Here is a 24,458-nt window from a genome sequence, read left to right on the forward strand (position 1 = left end):
GCCTGCCCACGTGGAGCTTACAGTCTAGTGGGGGGAGGGGAGACTAAACACAGAAATAAATACATAATTATAAATCACATAAGAGTCATGAAGAACAAGAAGAGGATGGTATGCAAGAGAATAATAGGGGGTCAGGAAAACCTTTCTGAGACATTGATATTAATCCTGAAGCCTAAAAGGTGAACAGAACAAAAAGTGGGACAAAAGTGGGAAGAAAGAACATTGAAGGCAGAGAGAATGAGGAAAAGGTGAGGATAAAGCTTGTATATTTGAGGAACAAATGACCAGTGTAGCCGGAGTACTAGGGGGCAATGGAGGCAGAATGCCACTGAAAGAGAGGCAGGTGCCAGGTTAAACAGGGTGCTATATGCCCTGTTGAGACATTTAGATTTTATTCTAAGTGCATTGGGTTGTAAGCAATGGAATAACCAATTTATTTTAAGTTTTGAAAAGTCAGTCTGTAGACCTGGTGGTCGTACAACATTGTAAATGTACTAAATGCCACTGAATTGTACACTTCAAAATGGCTAATTACATGTTATGTGAATGTTACCTCAATTTAACGAAAGTCTCTCTGCTCTGTGAAAAATGAATTGAAGGAGCAAAGAGAATAAAAGGGAGATCAATTAAGAGGCCACTGCAGTAACTCAGGCATGAGATGATTATGGCCTGGACTCAGCTAATAGCAGCAGAGGTAGAAAGAAGTAGATGGATTCAAGATACATTCTGAAAAAAAAAAAAAAAAAAAAAAAGTTGAGAATTTAGAGGGTTAAAATGTTGTGGGGTTGTTAACCAATGTCATAATACAGCATGTGTGCTACTGTTACATGAGAAACTATCTGTTCTGTAAGCCTTCACCTGAAGTACAATAAAATATTAAAAAAAAAAAAAAAAGATACATTCTGAAGGTGGATTTAATTGGGCTTAATGATGAACTGAATGTAGGGAGGAGGGGAGAAGATTGTGTCAAGCATTTCTCTGAAAATTTTGGCTTTGGCCAACTCGTTGGAATGGATAGAGGTGCCATTTACCAGGATAGGAAAGAGAAGGAAATGAGCAGATTTGATGAAAAGAGAGCCAGAGTTCAGAATTGCTCATAGTAGTTTTCTGTAAGCCATCAAAATAGATAAATACATTTTGAAATCATCAGCAAATAAATGGTATTTGAAAGCAGGGGAATAGATGAGACGTCCCAGGAAAAGAATATAGAGTGATAAGAGGAGATAAGAAAGCCCAGACTGAGCCCTGAAGAAATCCAACACGGAGATCAGATAGAGAAGGAGGATCTGGGGAAGGGAACCCAGAAGCGGTTGCCAAAGAGAGAGAGGAAGAAACCAAAATGGCTGATGTCACTTAGGTTGAAAGGTAAGAATATTTCAAAACGATGAGTTTGGTCAACTGGTCAAATATTTCTGAGAGTCAATATGGAGACCATTGACAACCTTCTCAAGGTCAGTTTCGATAAAGTAATGGAGGTAAAGACTATATTGGAGTGGATTTGAGAATGATTAATAAAAAGTGACGACAGCTGGTACAGGGTAACTCTTTTTGAGCTTGACTATGAAAGGAAACAGAAAAATAGCTGGGGAATGGCTGTTTTCTCCTTACTTCTTGGACAGGTCATGTATAAACTTATCCCATGTCTTCTCCCAGGTCTTCATGGCAGTCTTTTTCTCAGTAGGCGACAGGGCGCTGTACCTGCAGGAGAAGAAGAACCTAGGTCAGCACCAGGGGAAGTGTCAAGGAACAGGACAGGGAGCGTGAGGGGATCTCAGATGCTCACAGAGCACGTTTCTCCCCAGTCCAAGAATGGGAGTGGAACAGAGATGATGAAGGGAAAGCCCACAGAAACCATTCAGGCTTCTACCCCAAACCTCTGAGAGTTGCCCCATGGTGGGGTGGGATGGAGGGACGGAAGAGGGGATAAGGGAAATGGGACATGTGCAAGGACACTCACTTGATAGAGTTAATGGCGAGCTGTTTGAGTGTCCTCAGGTCAGCATCCATCCCACTGATGCCCATGAAGACCTCATAGAAATCATGGCTCAAGCCTTTGGCACCAAAGAAAGCTGGGTCATCAGAGCTGATCACCATGGGGTACCCGACAGCCATGAAGGCAGTTGCAGGGTGGGTTCTCAGGTCAGTCACCAGCTTCAGAACCTGTCCAAGAAAAGTCGAGGGAAAACGACAAACTTGCATCCATAAAAGGAGTCATCCAGCTCCTTTTTTATCCTCATCACCAGTCTGAATATTGGGATGACTTCTGACACCAGGAATAGATCCAGTCCTCAAGCGCTTCCTGACTTTTTCCAAGTGTCATCACCACCACAGACTTGTGGTCTGACTCTTGCTTGGTCCTGCTCAGAACAGCAAGACAGACAGGTGCTGAAAGGATTCAGAAAACTGCTGGAAACAGCAATATCCTATTGGCCTTTCCTTTCCACTCCACTGGACTCCACCAACGTCCCTTTAGCTTTGCCCAAAATTCCACCCCATTGGAGACTGTCATTGCTGCCTCATTATTATGAGCTGTTTAGGCAAAAGGCCATTCCTAAAACTCTTTACTAATGGAGGTGGGAGAGTTGGGGAACATAGAAAACAAGTGAGTTATGGAGAGAGAAATCACATAGAGAAAGCTTGGAAAACACAGCAGAGGTTGAGGCTGGGCGCAAAGGTCATATTGGATTAGCGCCATGGATCATATATACCTGGTTGGAGATGGGACAGACTTCTATGGGGATGTCTCTCTTCTGTAAGTCTTCCATGACTGCTGGGTGTTTGCTCAAAGCAAATCCATGTCCAATCCTGGTGGAGTTCAATATCAGGGCATCCAGAAGGTTACCGTCCACCGAAGTACCCTGCCAGTCTGAGGATGAAGAGATAGTCCTCAATAGGGATGAATCTGACCCACAGACCATCCTCACACAAAAGTTCCAGATCCCACCCCTAGCAAGAAAAGGAAGAGAAATTAACATTAACATTACACACACACACACACACACACACACACACACACACACACACACACACATGCACATAGAAAATTTTTTCTTATAGCAATACTAAGGAGATGTATGGCATTCCCCCTCTCCCCTACTCCCTTTTTATTTTGTTTGGTAACAGATGAGGAAATTTTAACTTAGGTAGTTTTTATAAATGGACTAAGAACATTCCACTGGTAAGCAGCAAAACTGGGTTTCAAGTCCATAATCTTTCTTCCTCTTTTTGTTTGTTTCTACAGAAATTTTCTGGGAATTTTATGCTTACGGTTTTTGCAAGAGTGTTGTTGATTCTCTAACATATAATGTCAGTATAATTATCTGTATGTATTGACTTTATATACTTAACAGTGCCCTTGAGACATGATCAATTACAAGATCACAATGGCCATCACCAACTAATAAAGTTGCAGCAGACACTTTTGGCTGCCTACTCACCAGCCATCCCAACCACACCTTCCTTGCTGGCTGGGCCTTCTTTCAAGGGTGAAAATTCCACATCCTGACTTTCCCGCCTCCCTTGCAGCTAAGGCAGCCCTAATGCTGACCTCTGAGGTTTTCTGCTGGGGGAGCTTCTGGAGCTTCCTCCCTAATAAAAAGACATGCACCAGGAGAAATGTCTCCTCTTTTGCTTTAGGGGATGTGGCATACGTGACTCCACCATATCATGACAAAGTGGGGGCAAAATCACCAACTCAATGAGGCTAGCAGAGATTGTTTATTATGTGAGATAATAAATGACATTATTGTAAACCTATATATGTGTATACTTCATTCCTTGCAGCCAAAAGCATCCTAACTGAGCTACATGTAAAATATGAAAATTCTATTTTTCTATTGGAAGTAAAACCCAAGAATTCCCATTGCTAGTTAGGGTATGTATATTAGATAGACTTTTACTGGTTTCTTAATCTAGTACTTTCTTTTTGAAGATTTCTTCTTCTTTTTTTAAATAAGAACATTTCTCTTGGGTGTTAAATACCCAAGTCCAAGAAAATCCTCTCCTAGGTCCATACATCTTGGAATTTGATTAGGTTCCATGTTACATTGTTTCATACTGTTCTTTAATGGTTTCACACAGGTAAGTATGATCTTTCCAACTTGACCACAAGCTCTTTAAGGTTAAACCCACCCCACCCCCATCTCCCACATACAATTCTTTAAAGCTCCTAGGGCAGACTTTGATCTAAATTGGATCTAAATTGACTCAAAATGTCAGGAAAAGGGATTAATGCACATGGACCGTTTCTCTAAGAGATGGCCTGATACACCGAGTTTTAAGCCTGGTTGTGACATACAAGCTTCCCATTGCTCCCTCCTTCTCCTCTTGGTCTTCCAAGGGTGACAGGTGCCTTAGGCAATCTGAGGGATGCTAGGGGGGTGGGGGGGATGTGGCAGGGGCTTCTCTTCTGGCCTAGGTCTCCATGTGAACTACCTCCTCCCAAAATCTTTATTCCTTATCTGAAAGTTCAGCCACAACCTGGTACCCCTTTTGCATAGGGTTTACACATTTTAGGGACTGGACTATGGTAGAGAGAGAAAGACCACAGAATGAGCTTTGGGAAACAAAGAAGTGGCTTGACTAGTGGCATTTCAGAAAGAAAGGCAGCAAGGGCTGCTGTGGCAGGGCAGGTTCTCCTCAGCACTGATAGGTGGTGGACAGAACCCCCTAAGATGACAGGGCACGCTATAGTTCTGAACCCTCTTCTGCCACTTACCACTGTGTGACTTTGGACAAGACAGTTAACCTCTCAAGCTCAATTTACTCATTATGAAATGGAGACGGTCAGAAAGGGTTCAAATTGAGACTCCACTGCTTATGAGCACTTTAACACTGAACCAATAACTCTACGTTTGGGGACTTGGGCTTTTCATTTATAAAACGGGGATAAAAACACCTACAAGCAGGACTGCGGTGAAAGTTAAAAATAATATATGCTAAGTGCCTGATACACAAAAGGCACTTAATAAGTAGTAGCTATTATTATCACAGTTATTCCTTTTCCACAGAGCTGCTGTTAAGAATAAACGAGATAATGGATACATGAAACCTGTTGCCTTTGAGTCGATTCTGACTCATAGCAACCCTATAGGACAGAGTAGAACTGCCCCACAGGGTTTCCAAGGCTGTAAATCTTTATGGAAGCAGACTGCCACAGCTTTCTCCTACGGAGGGGCTAGTGGGTTTGAACTGCCGATCTTTTGGTTAGCAGCTGAGGCTTAACCACTGCACCACCAGGGCTCCTCACAATGGATATGAAAGGCTATAAAACAACTATGGAGTCCCTGTGGGTGCAAGTGGTTAACACACTCAGCTGCTAACTGAAAGTTTGGAGGTTCGAGTCCACCCAAAGGCACCTCGGAAGAAAGGCCTGGCGATCTACTTCCAAAAAAATCAGCCATTGAAAACCCTATGGCATATAGTTCTACTCTGACACACATGGGGTTGCCATGAGTTGGAGCTGACTTGGTGACAACTGGTAAATAAAACAACTATAGACTAAAACAATGCAGTATCGGTACCACTGCCCCAGTATCCTGCCAGTACTCTTAGATGATGGTGAGGAACTCTCCTGTCTACCACCTCCTTCACCCCCTCTTTGTATTCCATGTGGTTGGCTCACCTGTCTCTCCAGCATGTAAGAAGTATGGTAGTTTGATGCCTTTCAAGCTTGGAATCAGCAAAGCCTCTTTGTAATCATACAAGGTGTGGCCAGTGTCCTCACGCCCCACCTGCAGGACAAAGAAGGGACGTGGGGGGCATCTGCTTGGTTCATGCCTCACTTTGCTGAGGTGCCCCCTGCAGTCTGTAAATGCTCTTCTTTGCACCCTGCCACTACAGCTTGAGGCCCTAGGTCACACAGCCCGTTAAGAGTGACCAGCAGCAGAGTTGGGAAAGAGAAGAAAGTGCAGTATTGCTCTGAAATAATTTCTCCCTTCTTAAGAGGCTTTACCTTTCATGCTCCCAGCCCTTTCCACCTTGTCTCCTCACATCACCTCTGCTGCAGCCCTGAGCAACTTGGGGGGCGGAGGGGGAGAGTAGACAGAGGGAGACAGACAGACAGGAGAAAGAGAGAGAGAGACAGAGAGAGCAAGAAAGACAGACAGACAGAAGGAGAGAGAAACAGAGACAGACAGAGGGAAAGAGAAACAGAAGCAGAGAGAGACAGAGGGAGAGAGAAAGAGGGACAGAGATAAAGAGACAGCGAAAGAGGTAAAGAGACAGTAAGAGAGGCAGAGAGAGACACAGAGAGACAAAGAACACACACCCCGAACTAGGAGTTAGGAGGACCCAGGTGCCATCCATCACCTGTGGGTCCCTGCACACATCAGTTTCCCTCTCTGTGATTCAGTTGCTTTGTTGTAACATGAAGAGCAACTAGACCGAAATCCTGCTTTTCAAACTAAGCCACACATGCCCACAGGGCTCTGTAGCTGTGTGATAGCAGTAAGGATTTTTCAGGATAGAAAGCATGCCTCCTATAGAATGCCAGTTTTAACTGGTGGGGGTAGAAAAGTGTGTGGGGGAATGACACATTTTTATCATAAAACAAACATGGATACTCAGTGGAGTAGAATGGTGTGTAGAATTGAAAGGAGCTTAGAGCTTGCAAGTGGACCCCCCCACTGTCGCTGAGTACTTGTCCATTAGATGTACTTGGATGGGCTGTTTCAGAAGTCCTGCACAAGGAGCACTCCCTCTAAGTTCTAAAATCCACTACAGCTTTTGTCAGTGCTGCACACAGAGAGAGGAGATGAGATGGGGGGACCTTCTGCCCCTTTTCTCGAGACGCCATATCCTTTGAGCACTCACAAGGGTCCCAGGAGGACAGCCTGAGCCCAAACTAAAACGATTCCCTAGGTCCACTCCTTTGAGCTCTGGTTGGTCAGAAGGCAAAAGCTTAAGTACAGTTTCAGCTAAAACGTACAGATTACCTAAGAGGGAGTCAAGGCTGCCTTTTAGAGAGTCTAAATTAATTTAGACTTCTTAATTAGGTGAATTAATTAATTAGAGTAAGGAGCTGTCAGCTGGGGAGCCTGGCCTGTCTGTTAGGGCCTGGCCGAGGGGGGCAGCAGCAACAGCTATGGGTGTGCAGCTTAAAAATAGGTGGGGAGGGAGTTACTGTTTAATGAGTTTCTGTCTGGGGTGATAAAAAGTTTTGGAAATAGATGGTGGTAGTGGCTGTACGACATTGTGAATATAATTAATGCTACTGGATTGTACACTTAAAATGCTTAAAACAACAAATTTTATGTTGTATGTATTTTACCATACTAAGAAAAAAAAATTTTTTAAGATAAGAAGGAAATGGGACCAAGAAGAGGGAGGGAAAAAATTTCCTATCGGGGCTAGCCCCATCTCAGGCTCTACTTCCTGACCGGACTCCCTCTGTGTGCTGTGGGGGAGTAGGGGATGTGTGGGTATGATTTTAAGAGTCAGACATAGGCGTGCAATTTGGGGTAGGAAAAGGGACAGAATGCAGGGGAACAGGGAACTAGCCCTTAATTATTGTCCAAACTTCCTGAATGTCTTCCTTACTCTGGAACTTCCCTTTTCAGCTGTCCAGCCCTTTCTGCCCTCCCTTCTCCCGTGGCTGCCACCCCCTGCAGGCTCCTAGAGATGGTCAGCCCTGAGCCTCTCCAGAGGGTTTCCACAAGTGCAGCACCAAGTCTGGTTCCTTCATGAGGAGTTGCCTGCCTGGCCCTTTCTGTGCATGGAGTTGGGGGCAAATGACCCCAGGTTACCAGGTCAAACCCTGCCACCGTTGTGGGGAAATCGGTTCGAAGCTCCATGGCTGTTTTGACGGATATTTTGATAAGAGATGCATCCTTGGATCTGAGAGAGAGAAGCACAGAGATGGTGTGACTCGGGTTACTTAAGTTGTGGAGTTGTTTCTTCTTGGGGCCAGTCTCGTCCAGTCCAAGGGTGCAGCAACCATTTCCCAAACCCTCAGTACCACTGCCCACATGGTCCCGTCCCCCCAGGCTATGGTGATCCCTTTAAATGGCTCCACCTGTGAGATATTTCTCCCAAATCCATCCCTATCGAGAACCCCAGGTAGCTCCAGAGGGACCTATTGTCTCTGAGAAGCAGGCAGGGTAAGGGGGCCCATGGGGGCAATTTGTCTACATTTGGATGAAGCAAAGTGGCCTTGTCCAAAACTTGCCCTGCCTCCGTAAGAGGGTCCCTGGGTCCTGGACGTGGACCCTGTTCACTGGACACCTGTGAAATGCCGCAGGTCACTCAAGTTCCTGATGGATCAGCAGGATCCAGTAACCATACATCCTCTTTTGCTGGTTCAATCAGCAATACCTGGGTTAAGCAATGGTCCCAGGGTCCTGGGCCCTACAGAACCATATAACCATGCTGTCTTACTTCCCTTTAACACCCCTCTCTCCCTTCAAGTCCAGGATAGGGACGAGGCTAGTAGTATAACAGCAAAAGCACAAAAAGACAAATGTTTGGCACGACTCTGTGACAGGACAAAGGTCTCTGCTCAATTCCGTGGGGACTTAGTTTGTCCTGCTCCCCAGCCCCCACCCACCCCTTCTCCTCCAGAGCCCTAAGGAAGCATAGGGGCCATTTGTCCACAGAGCTTGGCCTCACACCCTCACACTCCCCTGCCCCTGGCCCTGGGAAGGGGCAGGTGGCGCCAGGGAGCCTCTGAGTAGAACCAGCTGGACGCCATCCTGCAGGTTCCATCCTGGGCTGGTGAGTGCACTAGTGCAGGGTCTCACTCCTGCAGCCTCCCCAATCCCTACAAGGAAGGGAGGGGATTTGGGGAGAGCCAGGGGGCTCCTGGGAAGTCTGCTGCAGAGCCAGCCCCATGGGAAAACAAAACCAAACCAAAAAAGTGCTGCTGTTGATTCAGTGCTGACTCATGGCAACCACAGGTGTGCAGAGTGAACTGTGCTCCATAGGTTTTTCAGTGCTGTGACCTTTTGGAAGCAGATCGCCAGGCCTAGTCTTCCAAGGTGCCTCTGGGTGGGTTTGAAACGCTGACCCTTTGGTTAGTAGTTGAGCGCTTAACCATTTTCACCACCCAGGAACTCCCAGCTACATGGGAGGGCTGAGTGAATGGAAGTTCTGCCCACTTCTGCCGTGCCCCTCCCCTGCCCTGACTGGAGTGACCTCATTGGCTGCTACTTCCGTGTTCCTGGACATGTACAGGTCATAGGCCTTAGTCTGCTACTCTTTGACATGAGGAGAGAGCTCTTCATTTGGTAAGATAGGAAGGAAAGGAAAGTCAGTAAAGCTTTCTGCGCTTGCCTGGTCAGTTCCTTTGTCACACCCCCAGGTCACACACATATCGGCTGTGAGGTCTTCACACATGAGGCTAAGCCAGCTGTACCCAGGGTCCCCTCACCTATCAGGGCCTCGCCCACAGCCACACACAGCACATGGAGACATTTGGCAGAACCCAATGGCAAATCAAAACAAAGAAATGGGCCAGTTATCCAAAAATCCAGGCAAAAACAACATATCCGTAGATAAGTCTTCCAGGCCCATGTGGGGTCACAGCCTAGAATTATCTGGAATATTGCCACAGTTCTTCGTTTCCACTTGGTTGTGGAGACCCGAACTAGAGGTGATGTCAGGGACACACATCCCGTTTGTCGGCTCACACACAAATGCACACGCTGAGCCCATGGCTGCCTGGCATCAAGCTGCCTGACTCCCAGCCTGCAGCCTCCGGTCCACCCCTCTGTCTCCTCTCCTCTCCCTTCCCAGCCTGGCATATGCCCACATCCAATACGCCCAACTCTTGTAGCTTCAGCCAGACTGTCTCACCTGTGATCCGAATAAATGAGCTTGAGTCCAACAAACTCAGGATGATCCTTCGCAAATGCCTCAGCCACTTCCTTATAAGTCTTCACGCACCACTTTCGGTCGTGGGTCTCCCCGTTCAGTTCGTACACCTGGGAGGAAAACATGGTTGAAAACAGACATCAGAAGTGGGCAGAGAAGAACGTCATTCCTAACTGCCAATATTCTCTAAAACCAGGTGGACTTTGTGCTTTCCTTGTTCGATGTCTTTTACGGCCTCTGACATTTTCTTTGCTGCTTTATTGGAAGTCCTACCCCCTCTGGGATAACACGCTTTGATGCCATGAAGCAGGGATTTTTGCCTGTCTTGTTCATTACTGGGCTCCTGCACCTAGAACAGTGCCTGGCACAAGGTTAAAAAAAAAAAACAAAAAAACCACCCATTCTGTCAAGTTGATTCTGGCTCATGGTGACCCCAAGTGTGTCAGAGTAGAACTGCTCTCCATAGAGTTTTCTTGGGGGGTTATCTTTATGCCTCTCACCACTCTCCCACTTCCATCCTGGCTTCGCCATTGTGTGCACCACGGCCACCACCACCAGGGCTGCCTTTCACACTCTGGGTGTCTCCTCAGCTCTTCACCTCTCCCCAGGCCCATGGAGCAGCCTTTTGCTCTTTGATCTCCCAGGGGCTCTGCTGTGCTGCCTGGGTTGGGGAAAGTGCGGTGAGTGGACAGCTGCTTCCAGCCCCTCCTTGGGCCTATTGGCCTTTGGTCTTTGGTTTCCTCTGCTGCTGCTCCACAAAGCTTGATGTTTGTTTTTTACACACTCCCCCACAAGACAACTGAGCCCCCAGCAGACCCTGGGCTCCCCGTTGTCAGGGGAAGCTTCCCTGATTGCTTGGCGTGGGTTAGACATGCACAGCATTACTGACCATTAAGGCTGCCAGCACCTTCCGTGGGGAGAACCATAGGTACTGTTACCTGAGTATCTGGTATTGCCCATTATTATGTTTATTTACCAAGAATTTTTAAAACAAGCTTTTTCTGTCACTGATCCAGGGATTCAACCTTCTCTTCAGCGGACTTCCAGGCACTCTGTTAGAACCGTCAAATCCTCGATGCTGAAAGAGGCTTATGTACTTTCGCCCAACAGTTCTCAAAGTATGATCCAACGACTCCTGTGGGTCTCCTAGACTTGTTCAGGAGGTCTACAAAATCACAGCTCTTCATAATTTTAAGATGCTATTTCATATTTTCACTCTCATTCTCTCACGAGTGTACAGTAGAATTTTCCAGAAGCTGCATGGTATGTGGTGATGTCATTGCTCTCGCAGTTAATGGATTGTGTGCTTGTGTACCTTGTGTTTTGAAAGTGTCTGTTTTACTTTCTAGTACAGTACACATCAGTAGATAAAATCCACATAAACAAAAGCTCTTCGGTGTCCTCGAAAATTTTAAGAATGTAAAGGGATCCTGGGGCCCAAAAGATTGAGAACCAAGGTTTTAACTCAACCCAGAATTGCTATTTGAAATAGTCTTGGCATCGCCCAGTGGTTTGCAGTAGAGAGAAATAGTCGTTAGTGCTGTTATCACTATTGAGTCACCTGCCCAGATATCCCAACGGGATTATGAGTTCCTTGAGGATAGGGTCCAGTAGTTTTTATCTCCCCGTTTCCCCTCCTCTTGCACCAGAATAGGCACTCCATAAATAAACATTAATTTAAGAAGAGTGCTTTTCATTTGGAGTGGTAAAAGTACGAGGCATATTTTAGGAAATGGGTGAATGGATGGATGTTTGTGCAAGTGGTGCTTGGAGAAAAGAAAGAAGCAAAAGAAAAAGAAAATCAACAAATGACAATTCTGCCTAAAAGGAGATCCCTGTCAGATTAATCCCTGCCGGAGATATGCAAATGATGCAACCAGAGGCATGATAGGAGCTTGCATATGGCAGTGGTTCCAAGTCAACAATCCTGTCAATCTAATGCTTATCTCTAGAGAAGGCTGGGACCCCTGCCTTCCAGGGTTCAAACCCCACTGCTAGTTCCCATAGCATGGAGCGCCATGAAGTTGGAATCTGGCTCCTGGGTCTGCAGATGCTAAAGCTGCATTCAGAGTGGTTTGCTAGTCTACTGGTGCCCCCAGTAAATCAACACCGACGCTGCCTGTGCCCTGTGTTCCTGCAGCTCTGGCTTCTTGCAAAGTAACTGCAGGCTGGACAGAAGCGCCTAGGACAGGATCTGAATGCTCAACACCACCCCATCTGAAGGAGTGGGAGACCTCCTTCTGGGGTTGGGGGAGACCTGCAACTCCACACAGCCTCAGAGTGGTTAGACACTGCTAATGAACCCAGGGTTAGAGAAGGTTCTCAGCTGATGTGGGGGGTCTGGGGAGCCTTCTCAATTCAGATTGGAGATCCCAATCTGTCTCAAATCAATCATACCTCATAGGATTGTTGCAAGGATCAAATGAGTTAGTATTTGCAAAGCACTTAGAAATGATAACTCTTAATATTAATAATTATTATTATTACACATCTATCACTAGGTCTCAAAAAAGCAACCTAGAACCTACAGTTGTCTTAGGAAGATGAGTTAATAATTCAGAATTTAATAATTTGTAAGCACGGGTAAGTGATACAAAAAGCTGCTCTATCCATGTGATAAATCTTGAATTAAAAGCACATGGAACTCGACTTAGATGATCTCAAATTTTAACTATAGTTTAACTGAGAAACTCTAAATTTGTGGGGAAATTATTCAAACTACACACTATTTACATAAACTGATAAAAGTTTCAAACTTTTATTGTCTACTATATCAGGGAATGATAAAATTTTGAAGCTGGAAGGAACCTTAGGGAAATTTGGGAGGAGAGAGCTGCTCAAAGTCACACTATTAGCTTGAATCAAACCATAAACTAGAACTCAAAATTTCTGATTCCCAACGCATTTAATGGAATCCCTGGGTGGTACAAACCATTAAGAGCTCAACTACTAACCTGAAGGTTGGTGGTTTAAACCCACCGAGAGATGCCTCAAAAGAAAAGCCTGGTGGTCTGCTCCTGAAAGGTCACAGCCTTGAAAACCCTACGGAACGCAGTTCTACTCTGTAACACATGAAGTCGCCATGAGTAGAAATCGGCTCAGTAGCAACTGGTTTGGTTTTTTCTTGGTTTAATGCAATTGACTTTCACTGCTAGAGCATCATTCTTTCTGCAGGCATTAATTGAGCTTCTACAATGTGCACGGCATATGCCCAGAGCTCCACATCCATCATCTCATTTAATCCTCAAACTATTCTATTAGGTCGATATCATTTCATAGATGAGGATTTGGAGGCTTTAAAAGGCTAAGGAACTCAGCCCCACTCCATATTTGGAAGGGGCTGGACATCTGCCAAGTGTTAGCATGATGCTTACCCTGAGGTGCCTCCCTCTGTAAGTGTGGCCACTGCCCTCACCAATTCCATGCTCTAGTCTAGACAGCGCCAGCTGTACACTAGAATCACAGGGACAGGGATGGTGCTGGGCCCCACCCCAGAGCAATGAAATCAGAATCTCTAGGGTAGAACCTAGTGTTTTCAAACTCCCCAGATGATCATCACGTATAGCCAGGATCAAGAGCTACCATTTTTGCAGATTCAATAGACAAGTAAACAGCACAATTACAATAGAGTAGAAGTGCTAGTATAAAGAGAAGTTGACAGGGGCCTTAGCCTCAATAGTCAGTATTCTTGCAGAGTAACACCAAGAACACAAAACAGTGGTCACTTCAGCAACAATTTTCAAAAAAAAAAAAAAGTCTGCTAAGAACCCAGGAAAAAGCATGGGGGTTGGGGAGGAGGGCAACAGAAGCGCTTGTCACACAAGTGACAGTATCCACCAAAAATGTCTGGCAACGACCATCCAGGTTCCCTTTCCCACCTACGTGTCTCTCTCCTAAGATCTCCCATCAGTAAGTGCAGCAGGGCAGTCTGCTCTTGCTAATCCTTTAGGGTCTCCTAAGAGCCCCACACCAAAGACTTGCCTGGACCCAGTCTGGGCCTCAGTTTCGGGCAGTGGGGGAAGGGGCTGGAGCCCAGGACATAAGACCCGCCTAGCAACTGTTGCTATAGGCTAGTAGCCTTTGTTATAGAGCATTAGTAACACAATAGGAGGCTGAGCAGCCAGGATAGTCCATCAACATCATCCCCAGGCTCTGAATTAGCCCCACAGCCAAGAAGGGGGAGGTAATGCGGCTCAGCAAAAGAATTCCAGCGAAGACTGTTTTTAGCTGTTAATGTGTTGATGGCTCCCCCTACTCTGGCTAATGGGGGGCATTAAGGCACAGACTCTCCATTGCAAGAAGCCTTTGTTTGAGGGTCAGGCCAGAACAAATGGTCAATCCCATCCCCCTCAACCTCCACCGGAATCAGAAATCTCAGCAGCCCTCTACCTTCTAGGAGGGCTGGCTGGGGTGGGATGGGGGGTGTAACGTGGGGAGAGAGGACAGGAGCTGGGCAGTGTCCTCAAGTTACCTACCCTGGAGCCCTAGTCTTGCCACGTCAGGCTCAGTAAGGAGAAAATACCTACTGCAGAAAAGGGGAATCGATGCAACATGAAAGCATTGCTCCAGCCTTTCTCTCCATTCCATTTTCTCAGTAACTTCCTCAAATACATCCCCACCAGGCTCAAGATGAAAGTCACAGAACCAACCAAGACCCAAAGCATCTCAGCAACTTTTTCCCTCCCTCTTCTTATGAACCTCCAAGAGCCAGAAGTTCTACAAGATTAAGGGATTGCTCTCAGCATCCACACTGAAGACATTGCCAGGATTTGTCCAATGGGAAGCTACTCCCCTGCCGGGGGCCCATTCTAGGTAAAGCATCTACTCAGCTCATCCTAGGGAATGTCATTTCCACTTGGGAAGTAACAAAAAAAAAATGAAGCCGGATGCCCTCCCTGAGAGCTTCTTTTGAGATGAATGTAGCTGCCCTGAAGCTCAGAAAGCCCAGCGCAATGGGAAAAGCCCTGGACTTAGGAATCCTGACCTCTATCTGGTCATCCGTTACTACCAGTGTGATCTTAGTGAGCCTCAATTTCCACATTTGGGAAATGAATTAATATCTTCTCTAAGACAGGGTGGTTGTGACTTAGTCTCAAATGCCTTGTAGGCAAAGTGCTTTGTAAAGGTCAAAGTGAATTAGGCCCTTTCTTAAAGTGTAGTCTGGGTCATCCATCTGCATCAAACCACCTGGGGGTAGTTAACTTTGCTGTTTCCTGACCCTACCCTACAGCCTCACTCAGAGTCAGGATTCTGGGAGGTCTGGGTCCAAAAGCAGAAACTTTAAACAGCACCTCCAACAGTACTCCTATGTACCCCAAAGTTTGAGAACTACCATCAACAAGTGTGATTTCACTGCTGGAGCCTGCTGAGGATATTAGAAAATATAAGAGCTGGTGCCAGTCTGAAATAACTCACAATCTAGTTGGGAAATCAGTGCTTATATGTTATGACGTAAATAACATAAGGTAACAAAAGGGGGGGCCTGGAGAGAAACACTAAGGAAGACAAAGGAGGGGAATACTGAACACCACAGGCCCAGGAAGGTGGTGAAGGAGGGCTGACCTGACACACTAAGGAACTGGGACTTAACTAGGCCCAGAGAGGAGGCTGGGGCTTAGATGAGGCAGGTCCATGGGTGGAGAGAGAAGGGTTTTCCAGGCCAAATACATGGGAATAAATTGTGCCAGCTCATCTCTTTCAAGAATCCTGTTCTCTTCAGAAGGTGGATCAGACCCTCTCTCTTCTTTAAAAAGGATTAGTCTCTTTATCATTTATCACTGAATGCCCTGATCCATAATTATTTGTACCTAGGTCTTATCTACTCTGCTCACAAAACTGATGAAAACTCTACTGGGGAGCAAATGTCAGCCCCACTTCCACCTCTCAAGAACTCAGAAAAAGGAATATACGTCTGTACCCTGATAGCTAAATTGTCAAACAACAGATCCAAGTGGAGATATCCGAAGTCTCCTGAGAGATTGGATCCAGGGCACTGCCTGATGATAACCTTACTGAGGTATTAACATATCTAAGGAAAAAGGTGGGTCAGTCCAGTATGCAAAGAAAAGAGAGAGGTGAGACTTCAGGAAGCTTTGTCTCCTATGAAGGGAGAGGGAGCTCTGACCCACAAACTGCAATAACTGGTTCTTGGGGCAGGTGCGGGCCCTGGTGGCACAGTGGTTAAAGTGCTCGACTGCTAACAGAAAAGCCGATGGTTCGAACCCACCAGCCGCTCCACTGGAGAAAGATGTGGCAGTCTGCTTCCATAAAAATGTACAGCCTTGGAAGCCCTATGGGGCAGTTTTACTCTATTGGGTTGCTATAAGTCAGAATCAACTCAATGGCAACGGGTTTATAGGGCCTCTGGAGCCCGGTGGCACAGTGGTTAAAAGCTTAGCTGCTAACCAAAAGATCAACAGTTCAAACCCACCAGCTGCTCCTTGGAAACCCCATGGGGCAGTTGTACTCTGTCCTACAGGGTCGCTATGAGGGAGGATCGGCTCAAGGGCAATGGGTTTGGTTTAGGTTTGGTATAGGGCCTCTGTGAGTCAGAACTGACTAGATGGCAGTGAGCTTGGGTTTGGTTTTTTGGGGGCAGGTACATCTTTCATTAGGGAGTCTGTGAATCATTTATAGCAGTCTGGGAATGTTGTTGCTGTTAGCTGCCATTGAGTCATCCTCCAACTCATGGCGACCCCAAGCACAATGGGATCATACTGTTGTGATCCACAGGGTTTTCTCTGGTTGATTTTCAGAAGTAGATTGTCAGGCCTTTCTTCCTAGTCTGTCTCAGCCTGGAAGCTCCACTGAAACCTGTTCAGCATCATAGCAACACACAAGATTCCACTGACAGACAGGTGGTGACTACGCGTGAGGTGCATTGGTCAGGAATCGAACCTGGGTTTCCCTCATGGAAGGTGAAAATTCTAACACTAAATCACCAGTGCCTCAAATCAATCTGGGAGAAGTGAAATCAGTTTAGGGGGTCCTAACCAGCATAAAAAAAAAAAAAAAAGGATGCAAAACATCAGAGTCATCTTACATTGCATTGTTTCCTGAAATGTTTGTTTCCTTTTACAGATGCATGTGGGTAAGTGTGAGAAACACTGTCTTAAACAGGAAATTTTTTGTAGTATTTTTTTTCTTTTCTGGGAGAAGGGTTTCATCAGATTCTGCAAAAGGTAACACCAGCCACTTTCTTCTTTGTATTCTCACCACACCCCATAAATTGTTCTTTAACAGCTATAAGAATATTGGTTACATTCATTTCTTTACCTATTGGTCTCCGGCTGAGAAAGGGTTGGACGTGGATTCTGTCCTATATGCCTTTGTTCACCCAGCACCTAGCATAGGGCCTGACACAGAGTAGCAGCTTGCAAGTGTTTGATGAGTACATGAAAAGAGAGAGAAGGGGGTGGGGAGGGAGAAAGAGAGAAAGATTGAAAAATAAGGTTGGGGTGGTGAATATACCCTGTGTTGTGAGTGACTCTCCTTATGTGCCAAAGAATTTGAACTTTATTCCATCAACACTTGGGAATCACAAAGAAGTATATTTCAGGGAGATGAAAGACAAGGTTGGATGTAGAATGGTTTGAAGGAAAATCAGTGAGGAAACTTCTGTGGTGGAACAGACAGGAAACAGCAATGAGAGTTGGTAGTACTCAAAGGGCAGGAAGAGCCAGGGGAAGTCTTCCTGCAGGGAGCCTCCAGGGCCTTGATGCTGAGCAGACTCTGGTAGAGAGAGAGGGGCCTCAGGCTGGGAAAAAGGGAAGTGGGGAGTCACCAGGCCCTTGCCCTCCTCGCAGATGCCCCAGCCAGCACTGCCAGATCCCAACAACCAAGCTCTGAGCTCTGCTAGAAGCCACCAGTTGTGGGCATATGGGAGACCAGGGGAGCACAGGCTCTCTACTATCTTCTCTATCCTTTGATACCTTTAAAAACCAGTGTACTAGTGTGAAACCTCTTTTTACACATTAACCCTGCCCCAATTCCATTTCTGACAGCTTCTGTGATTACAGCATTACCCATAGAAAACCAAAGCAAACACATCGCCATTGAGTCGATTCCAACTCATGGATTGCCCATAGAAGACCCTAGATAAATGCAACCGTGCTCCACAGAAAGGACCCCTCATGAGCTCACCCACCCCACCATCACATGGAACTAGATCCATGACCAGATTCATCAGCTGTCCCCTTACCAAGAGCATTGTCCTAAGGGACTCAGGGATGTGAAAGGAGACAGGTTAAGAAGGTCCCGGCACCCAGGCCAAGGTCCGAGGCCAGGGAACCCCAACCACCCAGGAGGCACTGTGCATCCCTGGGAAGGGAGAAGGGCAGTGAGGGTTATGGCCACAGTTTTGCTTAGGCCAGCCCAGTCCATTTTGGGGTCCCCTTGTACCAGTGACCTGAGGAATGACTTCATGAGCATTCAGTCCTCTCACCAGCGCTAGAGTGGACTCTCTGAAGACCAGCAAGGTGAGATCTGAAAGTCAAGTACAGAGCAGAGGAGCAATGGAGAGGAGAGGAGAGAGAGGTGGGCTCACCGGAGGCAGCCTGGCTCTGAGTTCCAGGTAGATCACATTGTCCATGTAGAACTCCTCCAGGCCACGGAAGATATAGTCTTTGAACACTGGCGCGTAATGGACAAGGCCAGAGATTGTCAAGAAGATGGTTTCAAACTTTGTCCAAATGACGTTTTGGTCTACATAAGTCACCTCAGGGTTCTCGGTCACCAGAGTGAAAGTCTTCTGCAGGCTGTCCAGGACAAAAAGGGGTGTGTGTGTGTGTGTGAAGGAGCATGCTTCAGGCCACTGCACACAGGCACCCATCGGGTTTCTACATGCCTGGCTTCTTCTACCCAGAAGCAAACCAGGACGTGTCATAGTGAGGGTGATAAGGAGGAGGCAAAGGGGACTATCCCTGGCTCTCCAGCCCAAGGCCTCCATCCCATGACCAGGTAGCTGGCTGCCGGCTCTGTACGCCCCAGGAGGCAGCTCAGGAGGGAGGCTCACCCAGCCAGGCTCTCCTGTTCTCCTTCCATTTGCTTAGCCCATCTGACGCCGCAGGGCTTACATTGAGACCAAGCTCTCTTTGGGTGGTTAAAAAAAAAAAAACAAGCCCATTGCCATTGAGTTGATTCTGACAATCCGAAGTGTTCCAGAGTAGAATTGCCCCATAGGGTTCTCTTGGTTGTATTCTTTACGGAAGCAGATTGCCTGGCCTTTCTTGGTACCACTGGGTAGGTTTGACCCACCAATCTTTAGGTTAGTAGTTAAAAGCAAACCATTTGAGCCACTCAGTGACCTTCTTTAGGTGATATGGTGGCAATAATTCTGGATGTGGAGTCATATGACCCAGGTTTACATCTCATATTTGCCATTTATGAGCTGTGCAGCCTTGGACAACTTACTTAACCATGCTGAGCTTCATGTTTCTTATTTCATAAAGGGAAATGACCTCATGAAAGTACTCTGTACGTAGTTCTATGAAAAATAATTGGTACTTTGAACATTACTATAATATTCCTATACAAGTAACAATGCTATTATTATAATTACTTCTTTATATTATTATAGTATGTATTATAATATTACTACTTATAATATTACCTATAATATTACTATAAAAATTTGTTAAGTTGCTTTATCATGTTTTTAAGCTGTTTAATCTACCAGCTGAATTGTCATCATCCCATGAGCAGAGCATTTTCTTTTTTCTGGCCTCATTGAACATCAAGACAAATCTCATTTTATGCAACAACAGTGTTGCTGATCAAATCAGATATTTAAATGCACCAGGAATTTACTATGGAAAGAAAAGGCGCTAAATGCTTTTGTGAAGCAAAATATCCATCTGTAAAGTTAAGAAGAAAATGCCTCTTAATTTTTTTTTAGGCCAAATTTTTGCATAAGAGTTTGTACCAAGTGACACACACCTGCATACTGCATGTTACCTATGACAAGTGTGCAATGCCTGCTTTCTGGACCACCACTCACCTGTTGTCAAACTCAGTGACGTTCTTTAGCTCTTTTCTATACTGCTGCAGCAAAATCCACTTTGAACAGTCTTCCTGATTGGGGGCGGGAGGAGTTGGGTGGGCAAATTTGAAGTGCAAAGTCCCATTTGGAGTGAAACAGACATGGCAGTGGGGCCTGTAGGTGACATTTTTCACCAGCCAGTCCACATCCACGATGCCGAAGTCATGGAGGTGTAAGGCAGCCCCTGGAAAGGGAAAAAGAAAGTGAGGGAAGCAAAGGAGGTGAAGTCCAGATTCCAGGGTTAGAAGCTTGTGAGGACAGTGCCAATGGACCAGTGGAAGACATAAGTATTTTTATCTGGCCAAGTTCCTCTGGAGAAAAACATAATATACCCTTCTTACTCTAGCTCCAAGACCTGATCTGTTTCTTGCCTTTGTCTCCCCAGTATGGCCACTGTCTTCTTTGCTGTAGCAAAGAATGGGGCTTTCTTATCTTCCTCCGTCATTAGTCAGAAACCATGAGTGTGTTGAGGAGAGTATCAGGCGTGGAATCAGAAGACTGGAGTTCAACTCGGTTCTTCATCAGCTTCTAGCTCTCCGTTCAGAGCCCAAGTCTTTAAACGAGGCCTCCCTATCCAACGCTGGATGAAGGGATGTTAATAAGAGTGAGTTGCAGGCACCCAGGCCCTGCTTGTGCAGTTGCTGTTGGTCCTCTTACTCTGCTCCCCAGCCCCCCACCCACTTGCTCACTTTCCATTCTCTGCTGCAGGCTAGTACCTGTGGACCTTCTGACCTGCAAGCTTTGCCATTTGGGGCCCCATGCTGGCTGTTCAGACCTCTGCCAGTTTTGACCCTTTGCTCTTCTTGCTCCACCCGGCTCCTGGCCCTGACACCGAGCCTGCGGCAGGTGTCCCAGGTGTGTGAGGCTGGTGCATTGCCCTCTCTAGGCCTTACTTTCCCCATCAACTGGGAATGATAGGATCTACTTTATCAACCTTGGAGTTATTTTTGTTTTAATCTCTATTTATGACATTTAAATAAAACGAGGTGTAGAAAAGTAAGCTGCAAACTGCTATTTACATGTATGAGATTATAATTATTTTACTATTCATGGGAATTTGTTTATACTACCCCATGATACTGTATCGTATTGTAACCTATTTGGTAACTGAACCCCTGGAATAGGGATAGGAGAATGGGGTGAGAGGAAAGATGTGAAAGGAATAATAATGTTCTACAGGCCTTGGACACTGTCTTGTGGCCAGATACTTTTCCAGCTTTGTCAGAGAAGCCCAGTAACATCTCCTGCCTCCCGCTCCCCTGCCCCTGCTACTGTCTCTCTGAAGCTGAGTCTCCTCAGAAGCAGAGATTTTTGGTTTCCAGTGTGAAACTGCCGCTACCATCAAACTCTCCTTTCTAGTTTCCCAGAGAGGAAAATGGAGCAGGGTTGCTAAGTGGTGTTCTCAGCTACTCTGCTGAGTACTTCTCCAGATACTGTCCTTATTTAGAATAATAAGGAGCACAGACTTCCAATAAGCAGCTCAAAGTTTCCCCATAACCTTCCCAGGGCCCCCAAACTGCCCCTCTCCAAACCTCTACCTTTTGGCATCTTCTTCAGGATATGGAACACCTCACTCTTCTCAATGAGTTTCTTGGCCTGGAAAAAGTGCATGCTAGGTGGGAACATCTGGGTCTTCATGGCCTTGGTTATCTCAGCCTTTTTGAGGGTCATGAGTTTTCCATTGGCCTCTTCTTCTTCTTTCTTCAGCACCAGTTGCCCACCAAGTCGCATCATCTTCTCTCTCTTTATCAGCTCATTCCGTGCCTCATCTATGGATATGGCTAAGCAGAAAAAAGGCAACACCACAGCCAAAAGGAGGGAGAGCAGGGCTGGCTGCCCAGATGGGCCACCCGCCAACATTGGGATGCCTGGAAGAGGAAATTGATCAGATTGAGACCCAATAGGGCTTAAAAAAAAGGGGAGGGGGAGAACGGGTAAGTGAAAATTTACACATTTAACGGTGGAACTCTCACTTCCCTTCTCCCACCTGGTTCTCAGATTACCAGCAGGCAGGATATTGAAGGATTTTTCTCTGAGACCACAGAGAAAAGAACTGCAAGTATAGAAATATAGAAGATTCCCACATATGAGGTCTCCTTATAGTGAAGGTTTTCAGTCAGCGAGCTTTGCTCATACAAAGAGAAAGAAATTGCAATCAGATTTTTAGTGTTTCACTTTTAAATACAGCCAGAGAACAATGGTTCACAAGACATCTGAGGAAAGTCTCTAACATGAAAGAGAGAGACACATAGACCAAACTAAAATACACAAAGAGAAGGAACCAGGAAGAAAATGACAATGCAAGAATTAAAAGAAAAATTCAAAAGAAGTACAATTAATATCCTTAGAGAAATTAAAGAGTATATATATTGTGTCCATAAAACAGAAACAGAAGTTTGTAAAAAATGAATAGAAAATAAGAGAGTTCTTAGAAATTAAAAATATGAAAGCTGAAGTCTAAAAATTTACATAGAATTATTAAAAGATGTAGTTGAAGAAAACACTTAAAAAGTAGGAGAATATAAAATGAGAGGATGATTGGTCCAGCAAATCCAACACCCAAATAATAGACATTTCAGAAGGAAAAGAAAGAAGAAGAAATAGATGGGAGGAAATAATCAAATAAATAACACAAGAAATTATCCCAGAACTAAAGACCTGAGTCTCAAAGTTGAAAAGACTTGTTGAGTACCTAGCATAGCACAATGGATTATTAATAGCCATGCCAAGATACATTGTCTTGATATTTCATAACACTGGCATTAAAAAATATTCTAAACGCTTCCAGAGAGCAGCTAGTCCAGGCTGACAGTGAGCAGAGATTTAATGAATGAATGAAAAAAAAAAAAAAAAACCTTGAATTTATTAAGAGTTCTCTTTTACCAGCTACTGTGTTAAGTACTTTACATGGGTTCTCTATTTTAATTACATTTAAGAATTGTTTCCGAATACTTGGAATTATATGCACCTGAACAAGAATGATATGGTGTATTAGAAAGAATGAAGACTGTAAATTAAGAGACTTCAGGAAGAGTCCCAAATTAGTATCAGTCTTTAACTGTGAGCCCTTGCACAAATTACTTAGTGTATGTGGATTTCTTCATATATAGTCCAATTCATCCTTCCTATAAAAAGGACGAATTGGACTATATCGGTGTTTCTCAAAGTGTGATGTGTGTATCATCAGTAAAACATAATATGATTTTAGGTGATTCACAAATGACTATGAATTACTTTGATAACTGTAGTTTTTAAAAAGTGTATTAGCAAGTATGTAGTTTTAAAAAGTGTATTAGCACATCAAACCCATTATATCATGACTATTGTTATTTAGGAGCCCTGGTAGCACAGTGGTTAAGAGGCTGGCTGCCAACCAAAAGATCAGCAGTTCGAATCCACCAGCTGCTCCTTGGAAACCCTATGGGGCAGTCCTACTCTGTCCTATAGGATCACTAGGAGTTGGAAATGACTCAATGGCAACGGTTTTTTTTTTTTTGTTTGGTGTTGTTATTTAAGTTGAATAAAAAATTTTAAAGCAAGTTAAATTTAAAGAAAAATAATAAGTAAATAGAGGTACAGGGATATGATAACAAATAAGAGTTTGGTAATCACTTGTCTAGATTATATGCAAGGTTTCTTCCAGTTCTGGCAATCAATTATTCTACGGTAAATTAAATGCCAAGAGGGAATTTTAGGAAGAACTAGATGACTATTTATTCCAGTATCACAGTTATGTTAAGGGCTATACCTCCAGAATCAGAGAGTCTTTGTACTTCTCCTCAGACTACAATCAAGTAAGCATTTGCCCTCATTTGAAATCACCAGAGAAAGAAGACAATGACATCCATGTCACCACCCCACCCACCCCATGCTGCGTCTTCCACTCACCAACCCCAGTCCCTTGTTCCTCTCTCCCTAGTGATAATAGCTAAGGCCACCAAGTTTAGGAATTTCCAACACCATCCTTCCCAAGAAGGACTCCAAAATAGGAGAAAAGGAAATGAGAGGATTACTGGTCCAGGATTATGTGGCACAACATCTGGGGATTTTTCCTGACCTGCCAGATAAAAGTTTATCTAATATTGGTCAGGACTAGCCCAGTCAAACACAAGGAAAAAATAATCTATATCAACATTGATCGTTCTACCTACCTCATGTTCTCTCTGTCTCCATGAATTTTTATTTTACTTATAAAAGAGGGTGTATGAAAGTTCTATAAAAATAGTGTTTCTAGACCAAGAACAAGGAAACAGACCACGTGCATCTGTGACTTCAGTAGAAGTCCTTGGGCCTGCAACCATTTTCAGAAGTCTGTTGTGGAGAAAACCTACGTTCTTCCCCCTGACTGAGAATCACAAACCCAGTTATGGTGGGGGAGAGGGCGGGTATTGACAAGTAAACAAAGCCCAACGCCCCAACCTCCCAGCTGTCAGCTCACAAGCCCAGCCCTCCACCCAGACCTTCATGGCCAGCGGCTGTTCAGACCCCCACCCCAGGGGATCCCAGTTACCTCAGAGCAGCTCCAGAAACTATAGACTGTTTGCTTAGTCCCCCCAGCAGCTGTGTCAGAAGCACCAGAAAAGTTCACCATCCTGTTTCACTTCCTGTC

General features: G+C 45.2%; 1 protein-coding gene across 1 annotated transcript; it reads right to left on the minus strand.

The window, feature by feature from the left end:
- Positions 1 to 849: 849 nt before the first annotated feature.
- Positions 850 to 24,458, minus strand: ADA2 (adenosine deaminase 2). The gene is made up of 10 exons (XM_004381280.2): positions 24,360 to 24,458; positions 21,388 to 21,717; positions 19,808 to 20,033; positions 18,356 to 18,566; positions 9,793 to 9,920; positions 7,746 to 7,836; positions 5,624 to 5,732; positions 2,709 to 2,866; positions 1,958 to 2,160; positions 850 to 1,698 (listed from the first exon to the last, which is right to left on the minus strand). Exons 2-10 carry the CDS (start codon positions 21,707 to 21,709, stop codon positions 1,605 to 1,607), a joined length of 1,542 nt encoding a protein of 513 aa, XP_004381337.1. The 5' UTR covers positions 21,710 to 21,717; positions 24,360 to 24,458; the 3' UTR covers positions 850 to 1,604.

This window comes from Trichechus manatus, unplaced genomic scaffold (assembly GCF_000243295.1).
Source record: "Trichechus manatus latirostris isolate Lorelei unplaced genomic scaffold, TriManLat1.0 scaffold00081, whole genome shotgun sequence".
NCBI classification, from domain to species: domain Eukaryota; kingdom Metazoa; phylum Chordata; class Mammalia; order Sirenia; family Trichechidae; genus Trichechus; species Trichechus manatus.